This window comes from Callithrix jacchus, chromosome 20, assembly GCF_049354715.1.
Source record: "Callithrix jacchus isolate 240 chromosome 20, calJac240_pri, whole genome shotgun sequence".
Taxonomy (NCBI): domain Eukaryota; kingdom Metazoa; phylum Chordata; class Mammalia; order Primates; family Cebidae; genus Callithrix; species Callithrix jacchus.
The window spans coordinates 30,032,063-30,058,447 of NC_133521.1; the positions used below are offsets into that span (position 1 = coordinate 30,032,063).

General features: G+C 45.3%; 2 protein-coding genes across 53 annotated transcripts in view; one reads left to right on the forward strand and one right to left on the reverse strand.

Moving 5' to 3' along the window:
* ZNF821 (zinc finger protein 821) lies at window positions 1-25,381 on the forward strand. 49 transcript variants are annotated; one of them, XM_078357636.1, is made up of 12 exons: window positions 1,223-1,484; window positions 2,102-2,164; window positions 2,731-3,005; window positions 3,470-3,585; window positions 3,760-3,836; window positions 4,872-4,988; window positions 8,721-8,811; window positions 17,045-17,189; window positions 20,343-20,488; window positions 21,172-21,276; window positions 23,476-23,642; window positions 24,434-25,381. In XM_078357636.1, exons 11-12 carry the CDS (start codon window positions 23,509-23,511, stop codon window positions 25,086-25,088), a joined length of 789 nt encoding a protein of 262 aa, XP_078213762.1. In that variant the 5' UTR covers window positions 1,223-1,484; window positions 2,102-2,164; window positions 2,731-3,005; window positions 3,470-3,585; window positions 3,760-3,836; window positions 4,872-4,988; window positions 8,721-8,811; window positions 17,045-17,189; window positions 20,343-20,488; window positions 21,172-21,276; window positions 23,476-23,508; the 3' UTR covers window positions 25,089-25,381. The 49 variants fall into 49 exon arrangements, with proteins under 49 accessions (XP_078213743.1, XP_078213748.1, XP_017822447.1 ...); XM_078357627.1 differs by having other exon boundaries at window positions 17,045-17,170; XM_054248424.2 differs by lacking the exon at window positions 8,721-8,811 and having other exon boundaries at window positions 17,045-17,170.
* IST1 (IST1 factor associated with ESCRT-III) overlaps window positions 1-26,385 on the reverse strand; it is a 79,851-nt gene that overhangs the window by 39,957 nt on the left and 13,509 nt on the right. For 2 of the 4 annotated variants that reach the window (XM_078357647.1, XM_078357645.1), the window contains exons 3-6: window positions 22,610-22,736; window positions 22,378-22,499; window positions 1,970-2,255; window positions 8-136 (exon numbers count right to left, since the gene is read on the reverse strand). The gene's annotated coding sequence lies outside the window, so the exon portion shown is untranslated. The remainder of the gene's footprint in view (window positions 1-7; window positions 137-1,969; window positions 2,256-22,377; window positions 22,500-22,609; window positions 22,737-26,385) is intronic. The other 2 variants (XM_078357646.1, XM_035282246.3) reach the window with 1 other exon arrangement.

A 26,385-nucleotide genomic window follows, 5' to 3' on the forward strand; every position in this document is an offset into this window, starting at 1 on the left:
GACTTGCCCAAAGTCAACAGGCTGGTTGGTGGCACAACTGGGGCTCAAAGTGGGATCTTCTAATACCAGATCTCATCTTCTTTCCTCTGCATTCCATACTTCTCCAGGTAAGCATGTCAGGGCAGGCTTAGGCGTTCTAGAAGACAGAGAGGAAGAAAAGAAGGCAACGGGAACTAGGAGAGAGAAGGACGAGGACAGGAGGAGGTGTTTGACTAGAAGTCCGTCCAACCAGGCCGGGCACAGTGGCTCACGCCTGTAATCCGAACACTTTGAGAGGCTGAGGCGGGCGGATCACCTGAGGTCAGGAGTTTGGGACCAGCCTGGCCAACATGGTGAAATCCCATCTCTACTAAAAATACAAAAATTAGCTGGGCATGGTGACGCACGCCTGTAGTCCCAGCTACTCAGGAGGCTGAGGTAGGAGAATCGCTTGAACCCGAGAGGCGAAAGTTGCAGTGAGCCGAGATCGCGCCATTGCACTTCAGCCTGGGTGACAGAGCGAGACTCTGTCTGGAAAAAAAAAAAAAAAGTCCAACAATCTCTCGATTGCCCCCAAACACGCCTCACGTGGCAACAGTGCCACAAGTTTCCCTTCCTCTGGGTTGGCAGCGAATGTTATTTTATCAGTTGAAAATCATGTCAGAAAATTAAATGCTCAAAAGAAATCTCAAGATTTCCCTGCTCTGTGGTTCTGACAGCTGAACTTGGCTCCTCCCACCAAGGCCGGTGGTCACATTCAAAGCCTCTGGAGCCGAAGCCACCGCGACGCGTAGGGGAATGAGGCGAAGAGGGTTTGTGAAGGTGGTGGGGATCCGGGCTAAGGTCGGGCTAAGGAGAGGGGGAGCCTGCGGCAGAGCTGTGGTTGGGGGATGTGGGTTTTGTGGCTGAACTCGATGGTGGGGTAGGAAACCAGGATCGGGGCTGGGTGGTGTGGCGTTTACACGTCCAGGAAGGTTTGGGGAGCTGAGCAGCTGAGACAGCCAGAGAAAGACCTGGGAGCGGGCGAGGTCTGGGGGTCCTGGAGCCCTGGGACGCGAGCGATCCCCTCTCGAGCCCCGGCTCCGCTCTCGAGCGCCCGGGATTGGGCGCTCCCCGGAGCCCCTCTCATCAGGCCCCTCCCACAGCGCCGGGCGCGCGCCGGGCCGCGGGGAGGGGGACCGGGCTGGCTTGGGGGAGGGGGAGAGAGAGGTTCGTGCACGCGCTCCACTGGCTGCGGGTGCGCGAGCCGCGCGCTCCCGTCGCCCGCGTCGCCATCTTTTCCCCCTCTGTCTGTCTGTCTGCCGTTGGCTTTGTCCGTCTGCAGCGCCATCCCTCGGCTCCCAGCCATCGGCTCGGCCCGGAGCCCCTTCCGCCGGCCGGGCCCAGTCCCGGAGTGCCCTGGTCCGGCTGGCCTGAGCTGCGGTCCCGGGCCCATTGTCCGGCGGTCCGTCTGTCCGGAGGCGGGGCCCAGGTACCCGGAGCGCAGCGCTGCGCCAAGGCACCGGGTAAAAAGACCCCCGAGCCCTCCCTCAGGGGCCGGGCGAGGGATACGGGCTCCTCGCCCCCTCGCGGCCGCCGGCTGTCTGTCCTTTTGTCTGTCTGCGCTGGGGAGAGGGCCGGGGGCCAGCTCCGGCCTGGGGGCAGCCCGGGCTCACCCTCCCCGCGCCCACCCCCGATCCCTCCCCGGCGGCTCCTCCTGCTGCCCCTTGGAGCTCTCGGGCGCGGGGCCGGGGGGCGTTTGCGCGGGCCGCGGGCACCCCGCCTCCTAGGGCTCTGGCGGGGACGGCCCCGGCGTCTGACAGCCTTGGGTGGAGCTGGGGGAGGGGAGGATGGGCGTGGGCGTGCAGACTGGGGGGTATCGGTCCCGGCGTCTGGGTCTTGCAGAAAAGCTTCTAAATTTAGATTTTAGAGAAGATTGTGTTGTCTAAGGGTTTGTCTGAGCCGCCTCGGAAGACCTCCGGCTCTTTTCTGGTAATTCCTGGGAATTTACCTGGACTCGTGCTTGAAGGAGAAGAGGGACCATCTCGGCTGATTAGACGCACGTCCCAGACCCAACCCCAGGGGACAGGTGAACAGCCAGGCGGCTAGATGACCAGCTTTCTTGTCCTCTCCCTTTTGGCAGATACAGATCACTTGGATTCAGGCGAGTTTGCTTTGCTCCGTGGGAACTGCACCAGAGCTGGAGGTGGGAACGCTCTCTTTTCTTCAAGCTGGGATTTCGTCCGTTTTTTTCTTGCTAAAGTCTATGGTGTGCCCTAGAAGCTGCAACCTAACACCTGTGGGAGAGCAGAGACAGTGTTCAGGGGAGACGTTGCACCTTCCCAAGGACTCTTACCCTCGCTCTAAAGACAGACTGTGCTGCCTTCTTTTTACAATAGAGCCCCTTTAGACCTGAATCTCACCGTTTACCCATCTTCCCAGCCCATGTTCAGGCAGCTGTTTACATCTTTGGTTTGGTTTCAGATTTGGGTTTGGAAATTGAGGCAGTGCTAAAGTAAAACGGAATGAGTGACCTTTAGGGCTGTGTGTCTCTGGGTTTCATTAGCTTTAATGCCTATAAAACAGTTATCTGGCCTCCGAGATCTTGCTTTGTGGCCAAGAATGTCCTTTCAGCGGCATTTACGTATTTACTTATTTATTTTCAACAGCCTATGACCTTACAGGCCTGTTTTTGTGGGTGTTTTTGTTATTATTTTCGTTTCGTTGTGTGGGAAAGGACCGTAATTGCTTATTTTTCTCTTGATCACTCAGGTGTGAAGTCCCGTTGGGTACCATCTGGTCAGTTCCCCATTTGACCACTAGGAGGATTATGAGATGCAGCGGCCAGTGCTGATTTAAATATGCAGATACTCATCTCTGTCTTCTGACTTGCAGCTTTAGTATATTGAAATGTTGCCTGATTCAAATTATCTGGCTTTCCTTCAGAAGAGACTTTATCTTTATCTTACAGTTTCAATTTCTGATCTCGAAAGGAGAAAATATAAAAATTAAGTCAAGATTCTGGTGTTTTCTTCTATAATAGAGAAGTATACATATTTTTAGTCTCAATATTTATTATCACATTAAAGGAGTATATTTTATTTTTTGTTTTTATTTATGTATTTTTTGAGATGGAGTCTCGCTTTATCACCCAGGCTGGAGTGTAGTGGCTCAATCTCAGCTCACTGCAGCATCCACTCCCCAGGTTCAAGTGATTCTCGTGCTCAGCTTCCCAAGCAGCTGAGATTTACAGGTGTGTGCCACCATGCCAAAGTAATTTTTGTACGGGGTTTCACCATTTTGGCCAGGCTGGTCCCAAACTCCTGGCCTCAAGTGATCTGCCTGCCTTGGCCTCCCAAGTGCTGGGATTACAGGCATGAGCCACCGCACCTGACCATATTTTTAAAAATATTAATAGAGCCTGCATTAATCAGTACTTACTATATTGCCTTCTAGTTAAAATCAATTTTTATTGTATACATTTAGAGTTTTGTTTTGTTTTTAATTAAAGGTCTGAAAAAGAACTGTTTGATGTGCAGATATGCTAGAAGACTGCCTGAAAGCTGCTTCCTTTGCCACTTCCTGTGGAGGCCTGTCTTTGCCATTTGCGGTTTCTTTCTTCTTTTGGTAAGGGGAGGCAGGATCTGATTATAGGTTTGAGGTCCTTCTAGCTACATAGAGGAGTTAGTTGGCATAACAGGAGGTGAGTCTTCATTAGCAGGAGTACAAAGTATAGCTAGCAGTAGTCTCCCATAATTCCTCTTAAGGCAATAAACTATAATTTTATATTTGCTTATTCAGTGTGAGTGTAACTCAAGAAAGCAGGAAGGAACTGAAAGAAAACTTACAGAGTGACCAGATCCATATTCCTGTCTTTGGTAGGAAATCCAATCCCTTTTTATTCTATGTGTGTTTATTCACTCTATCTTTCTAAGAAAATGTCACAGCTATCGATACTAATCCATCTCGGACTCTAACAGTGCTTAAGGCTGGGACACTCTTTCTGTAGTTATCAGGAAACTCCAGGCTTCCCTATGTATCCCCTTCTCTTTGAGGTGGGGAGCAGATGCATGTCTTGGCAGCATTTTTCATTTGGGGAGCTTTTCTCTTTGTTCCCAGTGATCTCTTTGCTACACAGAGGCTTGATTGAGAAGAGTCTAAAATTATAAACTTTGACTACCACTCTGGAACATGTGAGGAGGCCCAGGTGGTATTCCATACTGGGATGTTGTATTAGTACTCATCAGTGTGGATGGTATCTGTCCCTTCTGGTCAGAGCCCATTTTCAACATTAGAAGTTTGATTTGCTTAGTGCCATGTCATCCACAGTGCATAGCATTGAGCCTCTATCACCAGATAGAGGCTTTATTTCCTATGCTGTTCTCATTTACAGATGGCTATTTGAGACATTTTCTGTCTCACAGAGATGTGATGCCTTTGCTAACTGTAAGCAAGATAATGTCACAAAAAATCCACTGGTGTAGATCGCAGGGCTTGACTTCCAGTGGGCATGTGACATGCGAGCTGCCACCCTCTTTGGCTTCCTTTTGCTTCCTTTTGCAATTCATGAGGGTTATCCCCTTGAGCCCTCAATACTTGTAACCCTGGTTGCCTGAGTTTTGCTTCCTCTTTTATCCTGTGACCTCGATCGTGATCACTTAACAGTATTCTGGATTCCAAAGATGGATTTAGAGTATAATTCTCTAAATCCTCTGAAGAAGTCCCCTCTTAAACTTTCTGGGACCTTGACATTAGGCTAGAGATTTATTCATTTCTTTCTTTCATTAGTTCAAGTGTTTATAATTGGTGAGTTTTGTATGCTCAGGAGCTGTTTTGTAAAGATATTTTATCTTTAAATTTTATATAACTGCTGGGGAAAAATGACGTGCTAACAATAACCTTTCTTATTGTAGGTTAGCATCTTGCAAGGTGGTAGTAATATATCCAGTCATTAAACTGGGAAGGATCAGAGCTCTTGGATCAGGGAAACATGTCCCGTCGGAAACAGACAAATCCAAATAAAGTTCACTGTGAGTATTGGGCTTTGTCTTCTGGAACCTGGGAATGCTGAGGGGTGGAATAGAAAAATACCACCTGAATTTATGGGAGAGGCTTAGCTTACACTGATTTATGAAGAAGAAAAGGTTAAATTTAAAACACAGTTTGCTGAGCAGAAGGAAAAAAAAAAGAAAGAAAAAGGGTTAAAGAATTTGGATATGATGGATTTAAAGTGTGTCTGGTTGCTGGGGAGGTGTTAAAAACTGATCTTAGGGGTATGTATACTTGATTTATCTTTAATACCACATTAACAAACAATCATAAAATACCTACCCTGTGCAGATCCGTGTGCTAGATGTTAGGGCTATAAAACAATATAAGATTTATAAGACTGTACTATAGCCTTAGATATATAAATATGAATGATAGTATATGCTAAGTGCCAAACAGATGCTGCAGATTGTACATACCAGGGAAGTTAGGAAAAAGGAAGTTAAGAGAGCTCTGTGGACTGAAGTAGCAAGGGGAATGCTTAATGAAAAAGTCTCTAGACCATGCACTTGAGCTGGGCCTTAGAAGGTAGAATGTGGATTTGAAAAAAAAAAAAAATTAAAATACAAGAGGCAGGGAGAGGGAAAATCAGGTAGGGAAACTAACATGAGCAAAGATGGAGGCGGGAATACAAACATGTTCAGAGGATGAGGAGACTTGATATGAAGCAGAAGTTTCATTTGTTCACAAGTTATAAGATGGGAAGTTAGAGATGTTTGTTTCACTCTACATTGTGGAAGCCTGATTGCCAGGCCAAGTTCAAAGTTCATTCTATAGTCTGTAGGGAACTACTGAAGGGTTTTGTGTTTTTTGTTTTTTTTGAGACAGAATTTTGCTCTTGTTACCCAGGCTGGAGTGCAATGGCATAATCTCAGCTCACCACAACCTCTGCCTACTGGGTTCAAGCGATTCTCCTGCCTCAACCTCCCAAGTAGCTGGGATTACAGGCATACACCACTAATTACAGGCAAGCCCGGCTAATTTTGTATTTTTTTTAGCAGAGACAGGATTTCTCCATGTTGATCAGGCTGGTCTTGAACTCCCGACCTCAGGTGATCTGCCCACCTCAGCCTCCCAAAGTGTTGGGATTACAGCCATGAGCCACCACGCCTGGCCACTACTGAAGGTTTTTAAGCAGAGAGAGGGGAGTGACATTTAGAATGCAGCATTTTGGTACTATGAAGCAATTTGTGGGATGGATCACAAGAGGGAGAGGCTAGAAACCAGAAGACCAGGTATACACTGTTACCTTGTATTTTTTTCAGCAGTTTCATATGCATATTTTTCTTTCTTTTTTTTTTTTTGAGACAGAGTCTTGCTCTGTCACCGAGGCTGCAGTGGAGCAGTGTGATCTTGGCTCACTGCAACCTCTGCCTCCCAGGTTCAAGTGATTCTCCTGTTGCAGCCTCCTGAGTAGATGGGATTAAGGTGTGAGCTACCATGCCGGGCTACTCTTTTTTTTTTGAGATGAAGTCTCACTCTGTCTCCCAGGCTAGAGTGCAGTGGTGCCATCTTGGCTCACTGCAGCCTCCACCTCCCAAGTTCAAGCGATTCTCTTGCCTCAGCCTTCCGGGTAGCTGGGACTACAGGTGTGTGCCACAATGCCCGGCTAATTTTTGCTATTTCTTTTTTTAGTAGAGACAGGGTTTCACTGTGTTAGCCAGGATGGACTTGATTTCCTGACCTTGTGATTCGCCTACCTTGGCCTCCCAAAGTACTGGGATTACAGGTGTGAGCCACCGTGCTCAGCCTTTCTTTTTTTTTTTTTTTGTATTTTTAGTAGAGACAGGGTTTCACCATGTTGGCCAGGCTGGTCTTGAACTCCTGGCCTCAGGTGATCACCCACCTCTGCCTTCCAAAATGCTGGGATCATAGGCATGAGCCACCATGCCCAGCACATATTTTATTTCAGTAATTGCATGGTAAACTTCTAGAAGGCAGCGAATATGTGCCATATACATTTCCTTATATATACTCTCTACTTCTAGCACTACTCATGGAGGGTGTTCAAAAAAGTGCCTTCTTAAATTGACATTAATATCTATGCAGATTTAAAAACATTAACCATTTTCCTGTGATCTGGGAAGGTAAGCATTCCCACCCAAATGTTCATTAAAAAGTCAAATAAATAGTGGCTGGGCGCAGTGGCTCATGCCTATAATCCCAGCACTTTGGGAGGCCAAGGTGGGCTAGATCATCTGAGGTCAGGAGTTCGAGACCAGCCTGGCCAGCATGATGAAAACCTATCTTTACTAAAAACACACAAAAAATTAGCTGGGCATGGTGGCAGGCGCCTGTAATCTTAGCTACTCTACTCGGGAGGCTGAGGCAGGAGAATTGCTTGAACCCAGGAGGTGGAGGTTGCAGTGAGCTGAGATCGTGGCACTGTACTCCAACCTGGGGAGAAAGAGTGAGATTCCATCAAAAAAAAAAAAAAAGACAAATAGTTCCCTATTATTATGGACTGAGTAAAGTGCAGTAACATTTGAAGAGAATTCAGAGATGAAAAAAAAAAAAAAAACTTAGGTGTGTGTGTGTGTGTGTGTGTGTGTGTGTACACACATAATTTCTTTTTTTTTTTGAGGTGGGGTGTTGCTCTGTTGCCCAGGCTAGAGTGAAGTGGCATGATCTCAGCTTACTACAACCTCTATCTTCCATGCTCAAGTGATCCTCCCACCTCAGCCTCCTGATTGGTTGGGACTACAGGTGCATGCCACCATGCCCAGCTAAATATTTGTATTTTTTGTAGAGATGGAGTTTCACCATGTTGCCCAGGATTGTCTTGAACATCTGAGCTCAAGCAGTCTACCCACTTCAGCCTCCCAAAGTGCTGGGATTATAGGCATGATCTACCACAGCTGGCCAAAACCCTACATTGGATAGGATAGATTAGTCAAGTAGTTGACAAGAGAACTAAAATTTGTTAAAAACATATAGGCTGGGCATGGTGGCTCACCCCTGTAATCCCAGTACTTTGGGAGGCCAAGGTAGAAGGATATTCTTAGCCCAAGGGTTCAAGACCAGCCTGGGCAATATGGTGAAACCCTATTTCTACAAAAAAATACTAAAAAACTACGTGTGGTGGCATACACATATAGTCCCAGCTACTCAGGAGGCTGAGGTGGGAGGATGGCTGGAGCCTGGGAGGTCAAGTCTGCAGTGAGCCAAGATTATGCCACTGCACTCCAGCCTGGGTGACAGAGTGAGACCCTGTCTCAAACAAACAAACAAAAAACTATATCCAAGGTGCTATGTACTTTATCTGAATCTTATTGGGTTATTTCAAGAGTAGAAGATTGGCCAGGGGCAGTGGCTCACGCCTGTAATCCCAGCACTTTGGGAGGCCGAGGCAGATGGATCACCTGAGGTCAGGAGCTCAAGACCAGCCTGGCCAACATAGTGAAACCCCATCTCTATAAAAATACAAAAATGAGCTAGGCATGGTGGCGTGTGCCTGTCATCCCAGCTACTCAGGAAGCAGAGGTAGAAGAATTGCTTGAACCTGAAAGACAGAGGTTGCAGTAAGCTGAGATCATGTCATTGTACTCCAGCCTGGGCAACAGAGTGAGACTCCATTTAAAAAAAAAAAAAAAAGATAATCAAGCGTAGAAGACAGAATAGTGTGACAGAGGAATTAAGAGAGTTTTGACATTTTATACATTATTGAGATTATGATAGCAAACCTCCATATACAATTCTTTCTTCTATTTAAGTCCTGGAAAAGTTGTATAAAACGGAACCAGTTGGATGCTTCTAGGAGTGTATTCTGGAACAGGGGGACGTGCAAGGCTACTTAATGTACAGGTGAGTGGTTAAGGGAGGATTTAGAAATTGCTGCTAAAGGCCGGGTGCTGTGTCTCACGCCTGTAATCTCAGCACTTTGGGAGGCTGAGGTGGGCGGAACACGAGGTCAAGAGATCAAGACTATCCTGGCCAAAATGGTAGAACCCCATCTCTACTAAAAATACAAAAATTAACTGGGCGTGGTGGCACGCATCTGTAGTCCCAGCTACTCGGGAGGCTGAGGCAGAAGGAGAGCTTGAACCTGGGAGGCAGAGGTTGCAGTGAACCAAAATTGTGCCACTGCACTCTGTCCTGGGTGACAGTGTGAGACTCCGTCTCAAAAAAAAAAAAGAAAAGAAAAGAAATTGTTGCTAAACAGCAAAATGTACTGGGCTTGCATGTGAGGATTGTCAAGAAATATAAAATGAAGTATCTTTGGCGGAGCGCACTGGCTCATGCCTATAATCCTAACACTTTGAGAAGCCAGTGCAGGATAGCTTGAGCCTAGGAATTCGAGTGCAGCCTAGGCAACAAGGCAAAACTCTGTGGTGGTGCACACCTGTAGTGCCAACTACTTGGGAGATGCAGGTGGGAGGATCGCTTGAACTCAAAAGGTCAAGGCTTCAGTGAGCTGAGATCACACCATTGCACTCCAGCCTGGGTGTTGGAGTGAAATCCTGTCTCTAAGAAAAGAAAAAGAGAAAGAAAAAAATGAATTATTTTAGCACAGGCCATCTAACACAGGGGTTTAGGATTGTTTCTCCTCTCTAGTTGATAAAAGATACAAGTGTGACCCCAAGAAGGCAGGGCAGGAAAGGTACTCTTAGTAGAGATGATAGGTTCACAAACAAGGCAGTTATAGGAGTTGGGTATTCACCTACAGAAGCCACCTGTCAAGAGCCTGGTTAGATTTGAGGAAAGTAGCTGGTGGGGTGATGGCGTGATTGTAGTAAGGTCAGGGGAGTCACTTCAGGCTTGTGTGGCTGATGGCTATGCCCATGTAGCATGTATTTATCAGCTCCAACTCCCTGCCCCATAGTCAAAGCCAAGATGAGCTGGTAGTGGAGTTGACAAACAGATGGATGCCGGGTACAATAGCTCATACTTGTAATCCCAGCACTTTGGAAGGCCGAGGTGGGCAGATCACCTGAGGTCAGGGGTTTGAGACCACCCTGGCCAACATGGTGAAACACCGTCTCTACTAAAAATACAAAAATTAGCTGGGCGTGGTGGCACAAACCTATAATTCCAGCTACTCGAGAGGCTGAGGCAGGAGAATCACTTGAGCCTGGGAAGTGGAGGTTGCAGTGAGCCAAGATCTCACCACTGCACTCCAGCCTGGACGACAGAGTGAAACTCCATCTAAAAAAAAATTAAAATGAAGAAAAACAGATGAACAAACAGGGCATGGAAGTGTGGAGAATATCACACATCCACAGTTGCAGAAATGCAGTTACCAGGGTCAAGCCAAAGGACATTGTTTTGAGGTGGACTAGATGGGACTTTGCAGGCTCTTTGGAGGTGGCCATTATAAGGGCCTTTACTGTGCAGATGTTCAGCTACAGCTAAAGAACAGACCCTCAGGGAAGGGCTGTTTTCAATGACGCATTTGGTCAGGGAGCCACAAAGCCTTCTCAGGTGATACACCATGCTTGACTAAAGAAGAAAAGACACTGAAATTTGCTAGTTTCAGAGGACCTTCTTTTTATTTATTTATTTATTTGTTATTTGAGACTAAAGCTGACCCTACCCTTTTCGAAAGGTCATCTTATCATCACCTATGACAATAGTGGCTAGTAGAAATAGGTAATTTCATTTTCTCACCATGTGAGTCTCCTATCACCTTGCAGTAAAATTGAACCAACTAAATGTATTGAATTGAAAGCTGCTGTCTATTAAAGTAAATGAAATGGGGCCTAGCATGGTGGCTCAAACCTGTAATCCTAGCACTTTGGGAGGCTGAGGTGGGCAGATGACTTGAGGTCAGGAATTCAAGACCAGCCTGGCCAACATGGCAAAACCCCATCTCTACTAAAATTAAAAAAAAATAGCTAGGCATGGTGGCACATGTCTGTAATCCCAGCAGATTACCCTCCCTACTTGGGTGGCTGAGGCAGGAGGATTGAACCCAGGAGGCAGAGGTTGCAGTGAGCTGAGATCACGCCACTGGACTCCAGCCTGGGTGACAGAGCAAGACTTGGTCTCAAAAAATAAATAAAACGAAGTAAATGAAATGGACTCAAGGTCTTGGAGGCAGGAAAGTCTGCATTAAGCTTTGCTTAACTATCAAAGCCAGTTGACACTTGAGCAGAGTAATGGCTCAGCTTTACTAGATATGCCTTCTGGGAAGAAGCTTGTGTGGCATAAAACTAATAGGCCGCCTAAAGGGACATATTAAGAATTCCAGCTGGGCATGATGGCTCACACCTGTAATCCCAGCACTTTGGGAGTCTAAAACAGGACAATTGCTTGAGGCCAGGAGTTTGAGACCAACCTGGGCAACATAGTGGGATATGATTTCTACAAAAATTAAAAATTAGCCAGGCACAGTGCTGATGCCTGTAATCCCAATACTTTAGGAGGTTGAGGTGGGAGGATTGTTTGAGTCTGGAAGTCCAAGCCTGCAGTAAGCAATAAATGCACCACTGCTCTCTCCAGCCAGGGTAACAAAGCAAAACCCTGTCAAAAAAATATATATATTAAAAAAAAAACCTCACTGCTGTAACCCAGCACCGTTTGATGGATCCATATTAGAAGCCAGTGGGCAGGCAGCTGCTTTGGCAGTTGCTGGGTTTTCATCAGGACTGTTTATATGTCTAAATCACTGGCATGATCCTTTCCTCAGAAATAATCTGGACAGACTCTTGTATTTTGCCCACTTCACTTCATTAATAGACTTGATACAGAGCATTTGGAATAAAAGCCCAAAATTGTGATTAGTTACTGAGAAACTGCTGATGGGCTGAAATCCGTTTTAGACATTCTCCCTACCTCCCTCCCCATTTCACCCCTTCTGAGTACACTTTTTTTTTTTTTTGAGATGAAGTCTTGCGCAGTCACCCAGGCTGGAGTGCAGTGTCACAATCTCAGCTCACTGCAACCTCTACCTTCCAGGTTCAAGCAATTCTCCTGCCTCAGCTTCCCAAGTAGCAGGGATTACTTGCACTCACCACCATTCCTGGCTAATTTTTGTATTTTTAGTAGAGATGGGGTTTCACCACGTTGGCCAGAGTGGTCTCAAACTCCTGACCTCAAGTGAGCACCCACCTCAGCTTCCCAAAGTGCTGGGATTACAGGCTTGAGCCACCTTGCCTAGCCCTGAGTACACATTTCTGTCAATACTTGTAGAGAGGTTGAAAATACAGTCCCTTGCACACTTTCATTTAGTGCGTTTGAACTAACCAGACCACTAAGAAAGGGAATTCTTTCACTTTAGAGACTTTTGCTTTCAGATTGCAAAATAAATATGTGACTTAAAACTTACAACTTTAGCTGGGCTTGGTGGCTCACGCCTGTAATCCCAGCACTTTGGGAGGCCAAGGTGGGTGGATCACCTGAGGTCAGGAGTTGAGTCCAGCCTGACCAACATGGAGAAACTCCGTCTCTACTAAAAATACAAAATTAGCCAGGTGTGGTAGCACATGCCTGTAATCCCAGCAACTCGGGAGACTAAGGCAGGAGAATTGCTTGAACCTGGGAGGCAGAGGTTATGGTGAGCCAAGATCGCACCACTGCACTCCAGCCTGGGCTACAAGAGCGAAACTGTCTCAAAAAAAAAAAAAGAACTTTCAACTTCATCTAAAAGCTTTACAAAGAGGAGAAGTAAAAGCCTTTGAAGTCCTTTCTCTTTTAAAAAGCACAACTTTCTTTGTTTTTATTCATTCTGTGAAGTAAATGGCTGTGTTTCCAGCACCTATTAGCTCATTTTTCCTGAACTGGACATTTGCTCTCTTTAAGAATGTTTCAGCTGCTTTACTTAATTGTAGTCAGCTTGAAATTACATTTGTTTCACTGCACCAAGGACCTGGGAGAGAACTGTAAAATCTTTGTCTTTCTAGTAATTTTCGTCTCAGTCTTCTCATCTGTTCTCCAAACTTGCTTGCATGGCCTTGTTCTTATCTGGTCTGAAAAACCTTAACCAAATCACAGACGAACAGTATTTTCTTGATTTTGTATCCAAAAAAAAAAGGAGAGAAAGTATCTTGGTTTTTATTACGTGTGTAGCAGATTCTCAGCTATTAATAGACAAATACCCATATTAAATAAGATGGTTGCCCTACATTAATGTCTAGGGACCAGAGGATTTTTTAAAACCTACTCCAAAGATCTCAAGACAGAATGGAATAATTCTAACATTATAAAAATAGGCAGTTCTGTAACACTTCTTAATCACTGGTCTCTCCATGGATCACATTATGCTGCAGTTAATGTGACGTGCTTTTAGTGAGTCTCACTACCTTATGAAAGGATAATTCTAAACAATTTGATTTGGAGATTAGGTAAATAGTAACTACTAGAAGATCATTCACATATCTTAGGAGGTCTGCTAAAATAGCTTTTTTTTTTTTTTTTTTTTTTTTTAGACAGAGTCTTGCTTTGTCGCCCAGGCTGGAGTGCAGTGGCATGACCTTGATTCACTGCAGCCTCTGCCTCCTGGGTTCAGGTACTTCTCCTGCCTCATCCTCCTCAGTAGCTGGGATTACAGGCATGCACCAACATGCCCAGCTAATTTTTGGTTTTTTTTTGAGACGGAGTTTCTCTGTTGTTACCCAGACTGGAGTGCAATGGCATGATCTCGGCTCACTGTAACCTCCGCCTCCTGGGTTCAAGCAATTCTCCTGCCTCAGCCTCCCGAGTAGCTGGGACTACAGGCACGCACCACCATGCCCAGCTAATTTTTGTATTTTTAGTAGAGACGGGGTTTTACCTTGTTGAACAGGATGGTCTCGATCTCTTGACCTCATGATCCACCTGCCTCGGCCTCCCAAAGTGCTGGGACTATAGGCATGAGCCACCACGCCTGGCTAATTTTTGTATTTTTAGTAGAGACAGGGTTTCACCATGTTGGTCAGGCTAGTCTTGAACTCCTGACCTCAGGTGATCCGCCCACCTTGGCCTCCCAAAGTGCTGGGATTACAGGTGTGAGCCACTGCACCAAGCAAAATAGCTTCTTTTTTATGGTTTTTATATATTTTGCTTTATGGTGATGCTTAAAATAGGAATAGTCCTGAGGAATAAAGTTCACCTTACCCTTTTTCCCAAGTTAGGAATAGACTAAAATATAAGCACTTTTCTTTCCAAACTGCCAAAAAGGAATGACAGTATTAACTTATCCAGATTACACCAGGTGAGACTGCCTCGGAGTCCTAGATAGGCAAGTTGTATTGAACAGACGTCTCTCTGTTCCTTGATAGCCTAAATATTCAGACAACATCAATAGAAAAAAATAAATCTTGAGCTCATGTTGGAGACAAAACTGAATTACTATGGACTCATCTGGAAAGGGACATATCCTTTTAGATGTCTTTTTATAAATCCATTGGTGAATCCACGAAAGAAGATATAATGTTTATTTTTAGTATGTTCTAAACCTAGCTGGTTTCTGGCTATGTTTCTTTGAAGACCAGAAGTGTCACTGATGAAAATGGTCTGCCCTTTGTTAATTATATGCTAGTACATAACTTGTTTCTTAGTGCTATGTCTGCCCATGGCTCCTAGGTCTGAAAACATGCACCTACCCCAATGAATTCAGTAATGAATAGTAGACCCTCGGCTGGAAACAGTAGCTCACACTTGTAATCCCAGCACTTTGGGAGGCTGAGGCAGGTGAATCACCTGAGGTCAGGAGTTCAAGACCAGCCAGGCCAACATGGTGAAACTTCATCTCTACGAAAAATAATTAGCTGGGCATGGTGGTGGGTGCTTGTAATCCCAGCTACTCAGGAGGCTGAGGCAGGAGAATCGCTTGAACCCAGGAGGCGGAAGCTGCAGTGAGCAGAGATCAAGCCACTGCACTCCAGCGTGAAAGTCTGTCTCGTTTAAAAAAAAAAAAAAAGTACCAGTTAGCCCTGGTCTTGTTGTTGCAGTGTAACCAACACAGAGAAATTATCTCACTTCTGCAAAAGAGACAAGGAAACACTTTAACACTGAATTCTTTTTTTTTTTTTTTTTTGCTTTCTCTACCCAGTAATTTATATCCAAGGTGTCATCTTGGATATTGTGAAGATGGACTTAAAACAGCTTATTTTTCCTTTCCTTGAGGGATATGTAGCTGGGAATACCCTTTAACATGAACCACCTCTATTCCCAATCACAGTATGAGTCATAATAGCCACAGTGTGAGTTACTATAATTCAGGCATGATAACTCATGATGTGGTATCAGAACCATCATTTTTCCTTTGGTCATACACTAGCCCTGATAACATAATTTTGCTGTTTGAGTTGTATGTATCAGTTTCTCATGGCATAAAGGAAACACTAGCACTTGGATCAGAGCCATATTCACACAGAGATAAGTGTTTTCAGCAAAACCATCTGAAGAAGCTTCTAACCTTCTAATTACATCTCTATTAGAAGGCGGTTAAGGAATATAGACATTAAGCTGGGGGCAGTGGCTCATGCCTGTAATTCCAACACTTTAGGAGGTTGAGGTAGGGGGATCCCTTGAGAGCAGGAGTTGTAGACCAGCCTGGGCAACACAGTGAGACCCTGTCTATACAGAAAAGAAAAATATTAGCTAGGCATGATGGTGCACGCCTATAGTCCCAGCTACTCTGGAAGCTGAGGTGGGAGGACTGCTTGAGCCTGCGAGGTTGAGACTGGAGTAAGCCATGATCACACCACTGCACTCTAGCCTGCAGGAGAGACTGAGACCTTGTCTCAAAAAGAAAAAGGGCATTAGAGTTAGACAGATCTTGGTTCCACATTAACCTTAGTTTTCTCCTAAGTAAAGTATAGGTAATAATACCTACCACATAGAGTTTTGCAGATAATTGAGGTAAGATGGTAACTATAAAACATTTAACTTAGAGCCTGGAACTTGCAAGTGTCAAACTATTATTAGTGTTTGGTAGTTGGCATATAATAGATGCTCAATAAATATTTGCTGAACGAATGACTAAAGGGATCACATGAAGCCTACTCCATATCAAATCTTTCACTGCCCAAGGTCTAGGAGTGCAGATCAGCTCACCATTTGGTTGCTCCCACATCACTGTATCCTGGCTGAGAACCTGAGCCTGTGTACTTTCCTTTCTCTCTTTGGTAAGAAAGGGCCTGGCTATTGTCAGACATTTCACTAGGGCTTTTTATTATTCTCTCTTGCTGGCTGGTGAATCGGGACTGTAGTTTCTACTCTGACTGAGATCATAGAAACCTCAAGAAACCCAACTCTCTTTTCTCCTTATGCCCGGTCTCCTGGAAATAAGAGGGCACTTAAACATTAACTCTTCAGTAGCCACATGGATCCCAAGCAGTGTTTGTGAGAAGTAAATGCAAAATCAAGGATTGGTACAGGGCTTTGGGATACTGCATTAAAAAAAATGGACCAAGAACACTACATGAATATTGTTGTAAATCAGCAGTGTGTTTCAGGAAGTTTGTTCTTCTGCAGAAGTTGAGTTTGTATCTATTCGTCTTCTAGTCTATTATTCAATCAGTTGTTAATTTTCTCATGGCCAATTATGATAAACATTAGAAAGAAAGTCAAGGAAGAACTTCCAGAGCATGTTTTGGAAGGAGAGTGGATAGAAGATGGGATGAGAGAGATTGTTATTTAGAAGGGTGATTTGAAGTACTTATTTATAGTCAGAGATAGACACTGAATCAAGACCACGTTAGTACATTGTGGTACATAATATTAGTACATTAAGACAGGGCCCAGATTTGTTGCCGTCTTCATCCCATCACTTTGCCCCTTCTTGCCCGTCTTCCCAATCCTGATGGAAGGTTGTAAATGGATTAGAGAGTCTGCAGTGAAATCTGTGAAGTAGCAGTTGGTCACCTTTTGAAAGGAGTCAAGACTAGGAGGATTTAAGAGGAGAAAGTGATGCTTTCTAGAGCATCTGGCTTACTGCCCAGGAAGAGCAGCTGTACCCAGAAACTTGGAGGCAGCAAGCCGAGTTGGAGATTACTGACCCCGCCACAGGGTACCTACCTGTCTCCTACCTTTGAATGGTCTGACCTTCCAACCAGCTTGCCTGGGGATGTGCTGCCCAGCTGGTGGCCTGACTATTTTTCCTTGTGACCACCAGGGGATCAAGTATTTGCTGGGCTAGAAGAGCAAGCCCGCCAGGCGATGATGAAAACTGATTTTCCTGGAGACCTTGGCAGTCAGCGACAAGCTATCCAACAACTAAGAGATCAGGACTCCAGTAGCAGTGAGTTCTGCACCTTCTGGTAATGACTCAGGGCAATGGGAGAAGAATTATCAGAGTGTGTGTGCTCTGGGGATTGTGCATGGGGGTTGGGAGAAAGACATGAAAAAGGAGATATGTGGATCCTCAGCATCCCTAAAGGTGGTCTAAGGTGTATAGGCATGTTTATCCAAAAAAAGAGGACAGGTTATATATATGTAATTTTATTTGAGACAGAGTTTTGCTCTTGTTGCCCAGGCTGGAGTGCAATGGCGCGATCTTGGCTTACCACAACCTCCGCCTCCCGGGTTTGAGCGATTCTCCTGCCTCAGCCTCCTGAGTAGCTGGGATTACAGGCATGTGCTACCACGCCTGGCTAATTTTGTATTTTTAGTAGCGACAGGGTTTCTCCATGTTGGTCAGGCTGGTCTTGAACTCCAGACCTCAGGTGATTCACCCGTCTCGGCCTTCCAAAGTGTTGGGATTACAGGCGTAAACCACCACACCTGGCCAATATATATATATATATATATATATATATATATATATATTTTTTTTTTTAAACTATGGACTACAGTATTTGGCACAGTGCCATATACAAATAGGTTTGTTGGTTGTGACAGACAAAGATATAGGAATAAATAGTGCTCAGGTAGTCCTTGGGCTAGGTCAAATGAAAAAAATTCCTGTCTCCTAGGATCTATGTATTTGTAATCAATAAAATATAAGGTGGCATTAATGAAATCTTGCTTGAAGGCCCAGTTTTAATGTTACACAAGATTTGCTTAGTAATGAGATTATGCAGTGTATAAAATGCTAATGTCAAGGTCTTCCCATACCAATTCTCTAAGAAGATCCCTGTGGTTAAGACAGTGGCTGTTATAAGTTGAGCCTCATGGATTTTCTGTCTGTCCTGTGACCTGCCTGAACAAACACGTCTTGAGACGTCTATTCCTAGGAAGATTTCAGCACTCTCGCCACCTCATCCACTTGATACCAGTTATTATTAGGATGAATTCAGAATCACTTTTCCAATTTTTCATCACATTTGAGGCTGGGTTGGGTGAAAACAGGGAGAGAGGACTCTGTAACCTTCTAGGAGCATGTTTCCACCCAAGCTAATAATAAAGCAATATCAACAACAAATAATAATTTAGCAATTAATTCCTCAGACACTGAAAAATAACCCAAACATGTCTGGAAAACCCATGGAGGCCATTACTTTCTTGAGTAGCAGGTTGGAATTACAATATCTGCAAAAGTCTAATACATTTCCTTTCGGGAAAAGATGTACTATCCCTCTAGACAGCACATGTATTTTTTTTAATTTTTAATTTTTATTTTTTGAGACAGAGCCTTGCTCTGTTGCCAGGCTGGAGTGCAGTGGCACAATCTCAGCTCACTGCAACCTCTGCCTCCTGGGTTCAAGCGATTCACCTGCCTCAGCCTCTCAAGTAGCTGGGACTACAGGTATGCACCACCACGCCCAGCTAAGTTTTTATATTTTAGTAGAGATGGGGTTTCACCATGTTGGCCAGGATGGTCTTGATCTCCTAACCTCGCGATCTGCCCGCCTTGGCATCCCAAAGTGTTGGGATTACAGGCATGAGCCACTGCGCCCGGCCTTTTTTTTTTTTTTTCTAGTAGCAACATATATTTGGATTATTGCAAAATTACAAATATATGTTTGATACATCCGTTTATATTAAATTTGCAAATATTTCAAATACGTTAGTGAGAAAACATGGTATGATCTAATCTGTGCCAATCCTTCATTATTGAGATGGATTCAAATGAAAGGAGCTTTGGGCTAGGGAATAAGATACATAAACCATAGCTCTTTCCAGGCCCCAAATCCAGTCCACCTGTCGCCTGGAATACCTAATAAGGACACATGTAACTACTAGCAGATTTGCTTAGACCTTCTCATGAAGAAAGGGAATGTAACTAGTTTTGCCCAGGAAGAAGTAAAATATAATGGCTGTTGCTCACATACTGGTGGATTTAGATATTATGCAAGGAGTAGTAGAGAAGGCAAGCAGCACTGTTAGCTAGGAAATGTGAGTCTCATGCGGACAGCCTGGTGAGACTCAGCCCTGTATTTCTCGCTTGCTCACATCAGGCCCAGAAGTCCAGGGTCCAGGGGTTGGGAGAGGGCTGGGGTGTCACAGTTTCCTTAGGCCTGGCTACCCCTTGAGATCTTCAAGGTACTAGCACTTTTTTTCCCTTTCAGAAAGAACTACCCTTATTATTTGTTTTTCTGATCCTTTTTCATTTTCTATTTTATAAGGAATAGAGAAGAAAAATCAGCTCACATAAACCTTGCAGATTCCCCAGGCAAACGAATACCTCCCCATAGCTACATCCTACCCCTCAAACTAAAACAAACTCAATTTATACTTTAGTCACAAGAAAGTACATTTCATCCTAAAGAATGGCCTATTCCTTCCACTTAATACATTCAGTTACCCATCAGATAATCCAAAGAATCAACAGAAACAGTGGACTTATTTAGCTTAGAATGCCATGTTCCAATGTAGAGTAAGAACAGAGTGAGTTGGATACCACTGCAAAGTGCCTGAGGTTGGTTGCTGTGCTAATTTTTCCACTGTAATGAACAACCCTTTCCCTATAAAGTGACATCATTTCAAACTTATTTACTATTGTTTCCTTTGTTGGTAAGAGGGAAGAAAAACTTGCTGATGTTCCTGTAAGTGTGCCTTGCGGTTTGCTGGGAAAGGAGATTAGTGGGGTTCAGAGGAGAATAGAAATAGTGACACCACAGAGGAGCTGTGCAGGGGGCTCATGGTGAAATCAGTGGGAAGTGTCGGTAAGTCAGAGGTGGTATGCTGTGGGAATGAGCTCAGTGTAAGGTACTCGGGGAGGTGTGATTTGAAGTGTGAGATATTCGAAAACTGTGAGTCAGAAAGATTATTTTTATGATCACACAGAGGGCACAGTAACCATTTCCGATGCAGTTTTGCCTCACTTCTTCCCTTTACGTGTATATGGCATAATAAATGACAGCTATAGCTGATTTCCACTTGACATAATATGTACCCAGCTAAACTGTATAAACTATATAATGGAAGATCTGAAAGTGTTTTCTATTATAACTGCCAACTCCAGGGTGGAGAGCAGCTCAGGATGTATTCATGCAAAAAATCAGAACAAGTGACCAGTTTGTGTGTTCCAGGTGACAGTGAGGGTGATGAAGAGGAGACCACACAAGATGAAGTCTCTTCCCACACATCAGAGGAAGATGGAGGGGTGGTCAAAGTGGAGAAAGAGTTAGAAAATACAGAACAGCCTGTTGGTGGGAACGAAGTGGTAGAGCACGAGGCAAGTGACAATGGCCCCTGGGTCCAGACATCCAGCAATGCCCTACCCTTCTGCCTGTCCTGATGCTGTTCACCCTTGCGGCATAGTCTTGCCTCTATGGTTTCTTGGTCCTGCATAGGAGGCCTCTTCATTTGTGGCACCAGAACCCACACCTCAGATTCTCAGTTCTCACCACATTCAGCTATGCTTTTCTATATACACATCACTGCGCCCGTGCACAGCTTCTTTCCTACAGCTCCCCACATCTTTCCAGACAGAAGAGCCAATTTAGTGAAGTGGAAAGCTGACTTCCCAATGTGGACTCTTGAACGTGCTTGCAAATCTAAGTCAAGGCGTCACCTGGAGTGCCACCTTCTCACTAACTTTGTTCCTGAGGATTCCTGCAAGGAACATGACAGGAAAAATGCTACCCCTGTCTCTGCAGAGTTTATCTTCAGGGAAAAAAATAGATCGGCTCTCTCTGAAGCAATCCTGTGTCCTCGTGGCTGAAAGCCATACTTCCCTTTCAACTATTACTTTTTCTTCAGCCCACAATGGGAAGCTAAGAATAACATGTGCCATCAGTCTGGGTTCCTTTTAACAGGGTATCCTGTTTAAAAAGCTGGGGCAAAAATAAAAAAAAGGTGGGGCAGGGAAGAGACAAGTGAAGAGTCCTAATGAGTTGCCTATTTGTTGAATCACAGGTCACAGAGAATTTGAATTCTGACCCCTTACTTGAACTCTGCCAGTGTCCCCTGTGCCAGCTAGACTGCAGGAGCCGGGAGCAGCTGATTGCTCACGTGTACCAGGTATGGATTGGGAAGCTGTGTGCTCTAAAACATGAGTGTGGGCAGCTTGTTTGTAGCCCAGATCTTGCTTTGGCCTTTATCTCGCTCTGACTCCTGAAGGAGTCTTGGGTTGTCGCTTCCGTTAAGATTTGGCTTAAAGAGGCTGGGTGTGGTGGTTCACACCTGTAATCCCAGCACTTTGGGAGGCTGAGACAGGTGGATCACTTGAAGTCAGAAGTTTAAGACTAGCCTGGCCAACATGGTGAAACCCCATCTCTACCAAAAATACAAAAATTAGCCGGGTGTGGTGGCGTGCACACCTATAGTCCCAGCTACTGGGGAGGCTGAGGCAGGAGAATTGTTTGAACCCAGTAGGCGGAGGTTGCTGTGAGTCAAGATCACACCATTGCATTCCAGCCTGGGCAACAGAGTTAGACTCTGTCTCAAAAAAAAAAAAAAAAAGATTTGGCCCAAAGACAGGCATGGTGGCTCACACCCAGTATACCAGCTGAGAGGCTGAGGTGGGAGGATTGCTTAAGTCCAGGAGTTTAAGACCACCAGCCTGGGTAACATAGCAAGATCCAAGCTCTACAAAAATTTTTTTAAAAAATTAGTTGGGTGTGGTGGTGTGTGCCTGTGGTACCAGTTACTTGGAAGACTGAGGTGGGAGGATAGCTTGAGCCCAAGAGGTTGAGGTTGCAGTGATCACATTTCAGCCAGGGTAACAAGAGTGAGACTGTTTCAAAAAGAAAAAAAAAAAAACAGATTCTGCTCCAAGCTTCCAACATTTTAGAAACTAAATGAGATATGTTGGATAAACATGTCTGGGTTTCCAGGCAGACACACTGTGAAAATTAAGTGACTTTTTCTAAATTATTTAATGCATATTTTAAATAGTGAAATAGAAACTAATGTGTACTAATAATGAGGGCTTTGTGTTAAAGAAAAAAAAATTAGTTAACATGGGTGGGTACAGTGGCTCACACCTGTAATCCCAGCACTTTGGGAGGCCAAGGTGGGAGGATCACTTGAGGTCAGGAATTTGAGACCATCCTGGCCAACATGGTGAAACCCTGTCTCTACAAAAATACAAAAAAATTAGCTGGGTGTGGTGGTGCATACCTATAATCCCAGCTACTTGGGAGGCTGAGGCAGGAGAATGGCTTGAACCCAGGAGGCAGAGGCTGCAGTGAGCTGAGATTGTGCCACTGCACTCCAGCCAGGGTGACGAAATGAGACTCTGTCTAAAACAAAAACAAAAACAAAAATTAGTTAACACAAATGTTTCTGAAATACCAGTGAAAATTAATGTAAACCAGGGGATCTAAATACCAGACTTTTGTGTTCTTTTTACCATGATCCACTCACAGGGCACCTGTGCCTCCTGGCTGGTATTGACAAGGCATCGATACACATGGCAGCCTGGGCTGTACCATAAAGATAGTTGGTTCATGAGGACGAGTGTTACTTCAGAAGACTATCTTGAAAAGATTGAGAAAACAAGATATAAATACCTGTTGCATACCAGTATTCCATGCCAGCTTCTAGATTTGGCCTTCATTGTTTTCTTAACATGTATTTGTACCTGCACAGTGTGAGCCAGGGAGACAGAGAAATTATCCGAGACATGAATTCTTCTCAGGCACTGAAGAGGGCTCTGGTGCCCTACTGTTTCTTAAGCCAGTCACATGTTCCAGAAGACAGGCAGAACTCAAGCTAATGAAATCTAAGCCGTGGTCTAAATAATGGCTAGAGCCACTAATACAGGAGACTGCCTTTTCTAGGGGCTAAACAGAATACTTGTAAATTCCTTATTCTGAGACTAATGAAAGGAAACGTTTCCCAGAAAGCTGATTTTTTTTTTGAGATGGATTCTCACTCTGTCACCCAGGATGGAGTACAATGACACAATCTCGGCTCACTGCAACCTCCACCTTCTAGGTTCAAGTGATTCTCCTGCCTCGGGCTCCTGAGTAGCTGGGATTACAGGCGTGTGCCACCACACCTGGCTAATTTTTGTATTTTTAGTAGGGACAGCGTTTTACCATGTTAGTCAGACTGGTCTCAAACTCCTCACCTCATGATCCACCCACCTCGGCCTCCCAAAGTGCTGGGATTACAGGTGTGAGCCACCGTGCCTGGCCAGAAAATTGTTTCTAAGTGGGTGCAGATTGTCCTGGAGGTAGCACCAGACTGACAGATCAAGGCTCTGTTTTACAGCATACTGCAGCAGTGGTGAGCGCCAAGAGCTACATGTGTCCTGTCTGTGGCCGGGCACTTAGCTCCCCAGGGTCATTGGGTCGCCACCTCTTAATCCACTCAGAGGACCAGCGATCTAACTGTGCTGTGTGTGGAGCCCGGTTCACCAGCCATGCCACTTTTAACAGGTCAGCTGGGCAACTATCCCTATTGTGCTGAGAGTAAATTACTGGGTATGAGTTCTGCATTCTGAGGTTAAAGTGAAGGCTAGAGATAGGTAACGCAAAGGCAACTGATGCATGACTACCTGGAAGTACAAGTAAGAAGGTGAGGAAATATGCCCATTCCATTACATAGCCCCAGAGGAAAATGAATTCCCATTTCTTTTCCTGTCAGTGTATCTTCAACTAGAAAGAGATGCAGGCAAGTCCAAGAACACTCATGATAAAGCATGGAAAAAGAAGTTATAGGGTGCAGAGGGCCCTGGCGTGAGGATGCAGTCTCCACTGTGTCCTAGGAAGACTGGAACATTGTATCCTTGTCCCGTTTGTCTAGTGTACAGTGCAGTCTGCCTTTGCATGCAGGCAGTGCAAGGGAAGGTGGTGAGTTGGTGGTCTGCACCTTGCCTGAAGGAGGTCTCCACCTCCAGGAGCCTCCATTCCCACAGCAGGATTGCCCCTGCAAAGCTCTTACCAAAACCATAATTCTGGCTTGTGTGAAAATGCCAAGGGTATGTCTGATTTCTGGTGCGCTGCTGTGGCAGGTGGCTCAGTCATTAATTCCAGGTGGGCTTTAAGACTTGATAGACACCCTTGCTCGAAGAGAAGGGATGGGGCAGTAGAAGAGGTCTGTCAAGCATTCAGTGACCCCTTGTGGTGAGTGTGGAGCCCCTGGCATCATAGGAAAAGAATAAGGCAGGGCTGGAGTTCTGACCCTTGCTAGAAGGAAACACTAACCATCCAAAATGTTTGCTTTCCAGTGAGAAACTTCCTGAAGTACTCAATATGGAATCCTTACCCACAGCCCACAACGAGGGCCCCTCCAGTGCTGAAGGCAAGGACATTGCCTTTAGTCCTCCAGTGTATCCTGCTGGAATTCTGCTTGTGTGCAACAACTGTGCTGCCTACCGTAAACTACTGGAAGCCCAGACTCCCAGTGTACGCAAGTGGGCCCTTCGTCGACAGAATGAGCCTTTGGAAGTAAGGCTGCAGCGGCTGGAACGAGAGCGCACGGCCAAGAAGAGCCGGCGGGACAATGAGACCCCCGAGGAGCGGGAGGTGAGGCGCATGAGGGACCGTGAAGCCAAGCGCTTGCAGCGCATGCAGGAGACAGATGAGCAGCGGGCTCGCCGGCTGCAGCGGGATCGGGAGGCCATGAGGCTGAAGCGGGCCAACGAAACACCAGAAAAGCGGCAGGCCCGGCTCATCCGAGAGCGAGAGGCCAAGCGGCTTAAGAGGAGGCTGGAGAAAATGGACATGATGTTGCGAGCTCAGTTTGGCCAGGACCCTTCTGCCATGGCAGCCTTAGCAGCTGAAATGAACTTCTTCCAGCTACCTGTAAGTGGGGTGGAATTGGACAGCCAGCTTCTGGGCAAGATGGCCTTTGAAGAGCAGAACAGCAGCTCTCTGCACTGAACCACACCTTCCTGCCTGCCATCCTACCCACCCACCCACCCACACGCACGAGGCCCTGTCCTTATTGCCAGAGGCAGGCCCGGGTTTGTTGCAGGTGGACCTGTGCAGCCCTTGCATGTGGGAGCAGGATGATGGGGTCAGGAGGGACCTGGCTCAAGGCAGCTCTGGACAAGGGAGCAGGCACTCCAGAGAACTGGACTCCCCAGCCCACTGCCACAGGCCTGCTTCTAGGACTGTGGGGCCCCTGTGTGGCCCATGAAGTTGTGAGGTCAAATAAATTAATTTTATCTTTACTGACCCTTTCCTGCTTTTCTCTCAATGTCATTCTAGCAAGTGACATTGGATGGACAGTGGTTTCTGGTGGCTTGTCCTTTTCTTAGGGAAGGTGCTCCTCAGCTTAGAAGCAGAGGCCCTTATTTGAGCCTTTACAAGATGCCAAGGAATAAGCACGACACCAAAGAAAAAACCAATGTTGACTGTGATAATTATTCCCACAACCATAATGAAGATACCTATGGTCCCAAGGGCTATTGAAACCTAGCTTACCTTTTCTAAACTTAGAAGCCTCACCTCATAACTGGTATTTCCTAAAGACTATACAATACCTTCAACTAGGTGTGCAACTTTTCCCAGCAATATTGTTTGTTGAACATTTACAATTCTATCTCAGACAGTAGTCAGCTGCATCCAGGAATAGGCTCAGAGAAAAAATAGCTACAATATTAAGGTCCGCAGCACCAACAAACTCATGTTTGCGTTTTATTTATGTTTTATTTATTCACCAGAGGCAAGATAGGATAATAAACTCACTGAAGAAAATCCAGAATTAAGGTGGTTAAGAACGTTCAGGTCAATAGTGGTTAAGGCTAGACCAAAATTATTACTCTGGCAGGTTGTATGGCTGCCAAACCATGGAGGAGACAAGAGCTGAGGTCATTTCTAAAAAGTTTCTGTGATGGTACAGAACAGGCACAGAACCTTCCCAGCCTGCACCAAAGGTTGTGTTCAGTTTAGATAATTATAGATCTTGAGGTCCAGAAGGAAGTGCCCTAGTTAAATTGTAGCCAGAAAAATAACTATGCCAGGAATGTGGACTTCTTCCAGTGTCTTAACAGGGAAACTTGGATTCCTCTCTGACCAAGGCTGTTTAACAGTGTCAACTGACCTCCACCAAACTAGGGTTTTCTTTTGTTGTTTTGTTTTTGAGATGAAATCTCACTCCAATGCCCAGGCTGGAGTGCAATAACGCAATCATGGTGGCTCACTGCAACCTCTGCCTCGGGGGTTCAAGTGATTC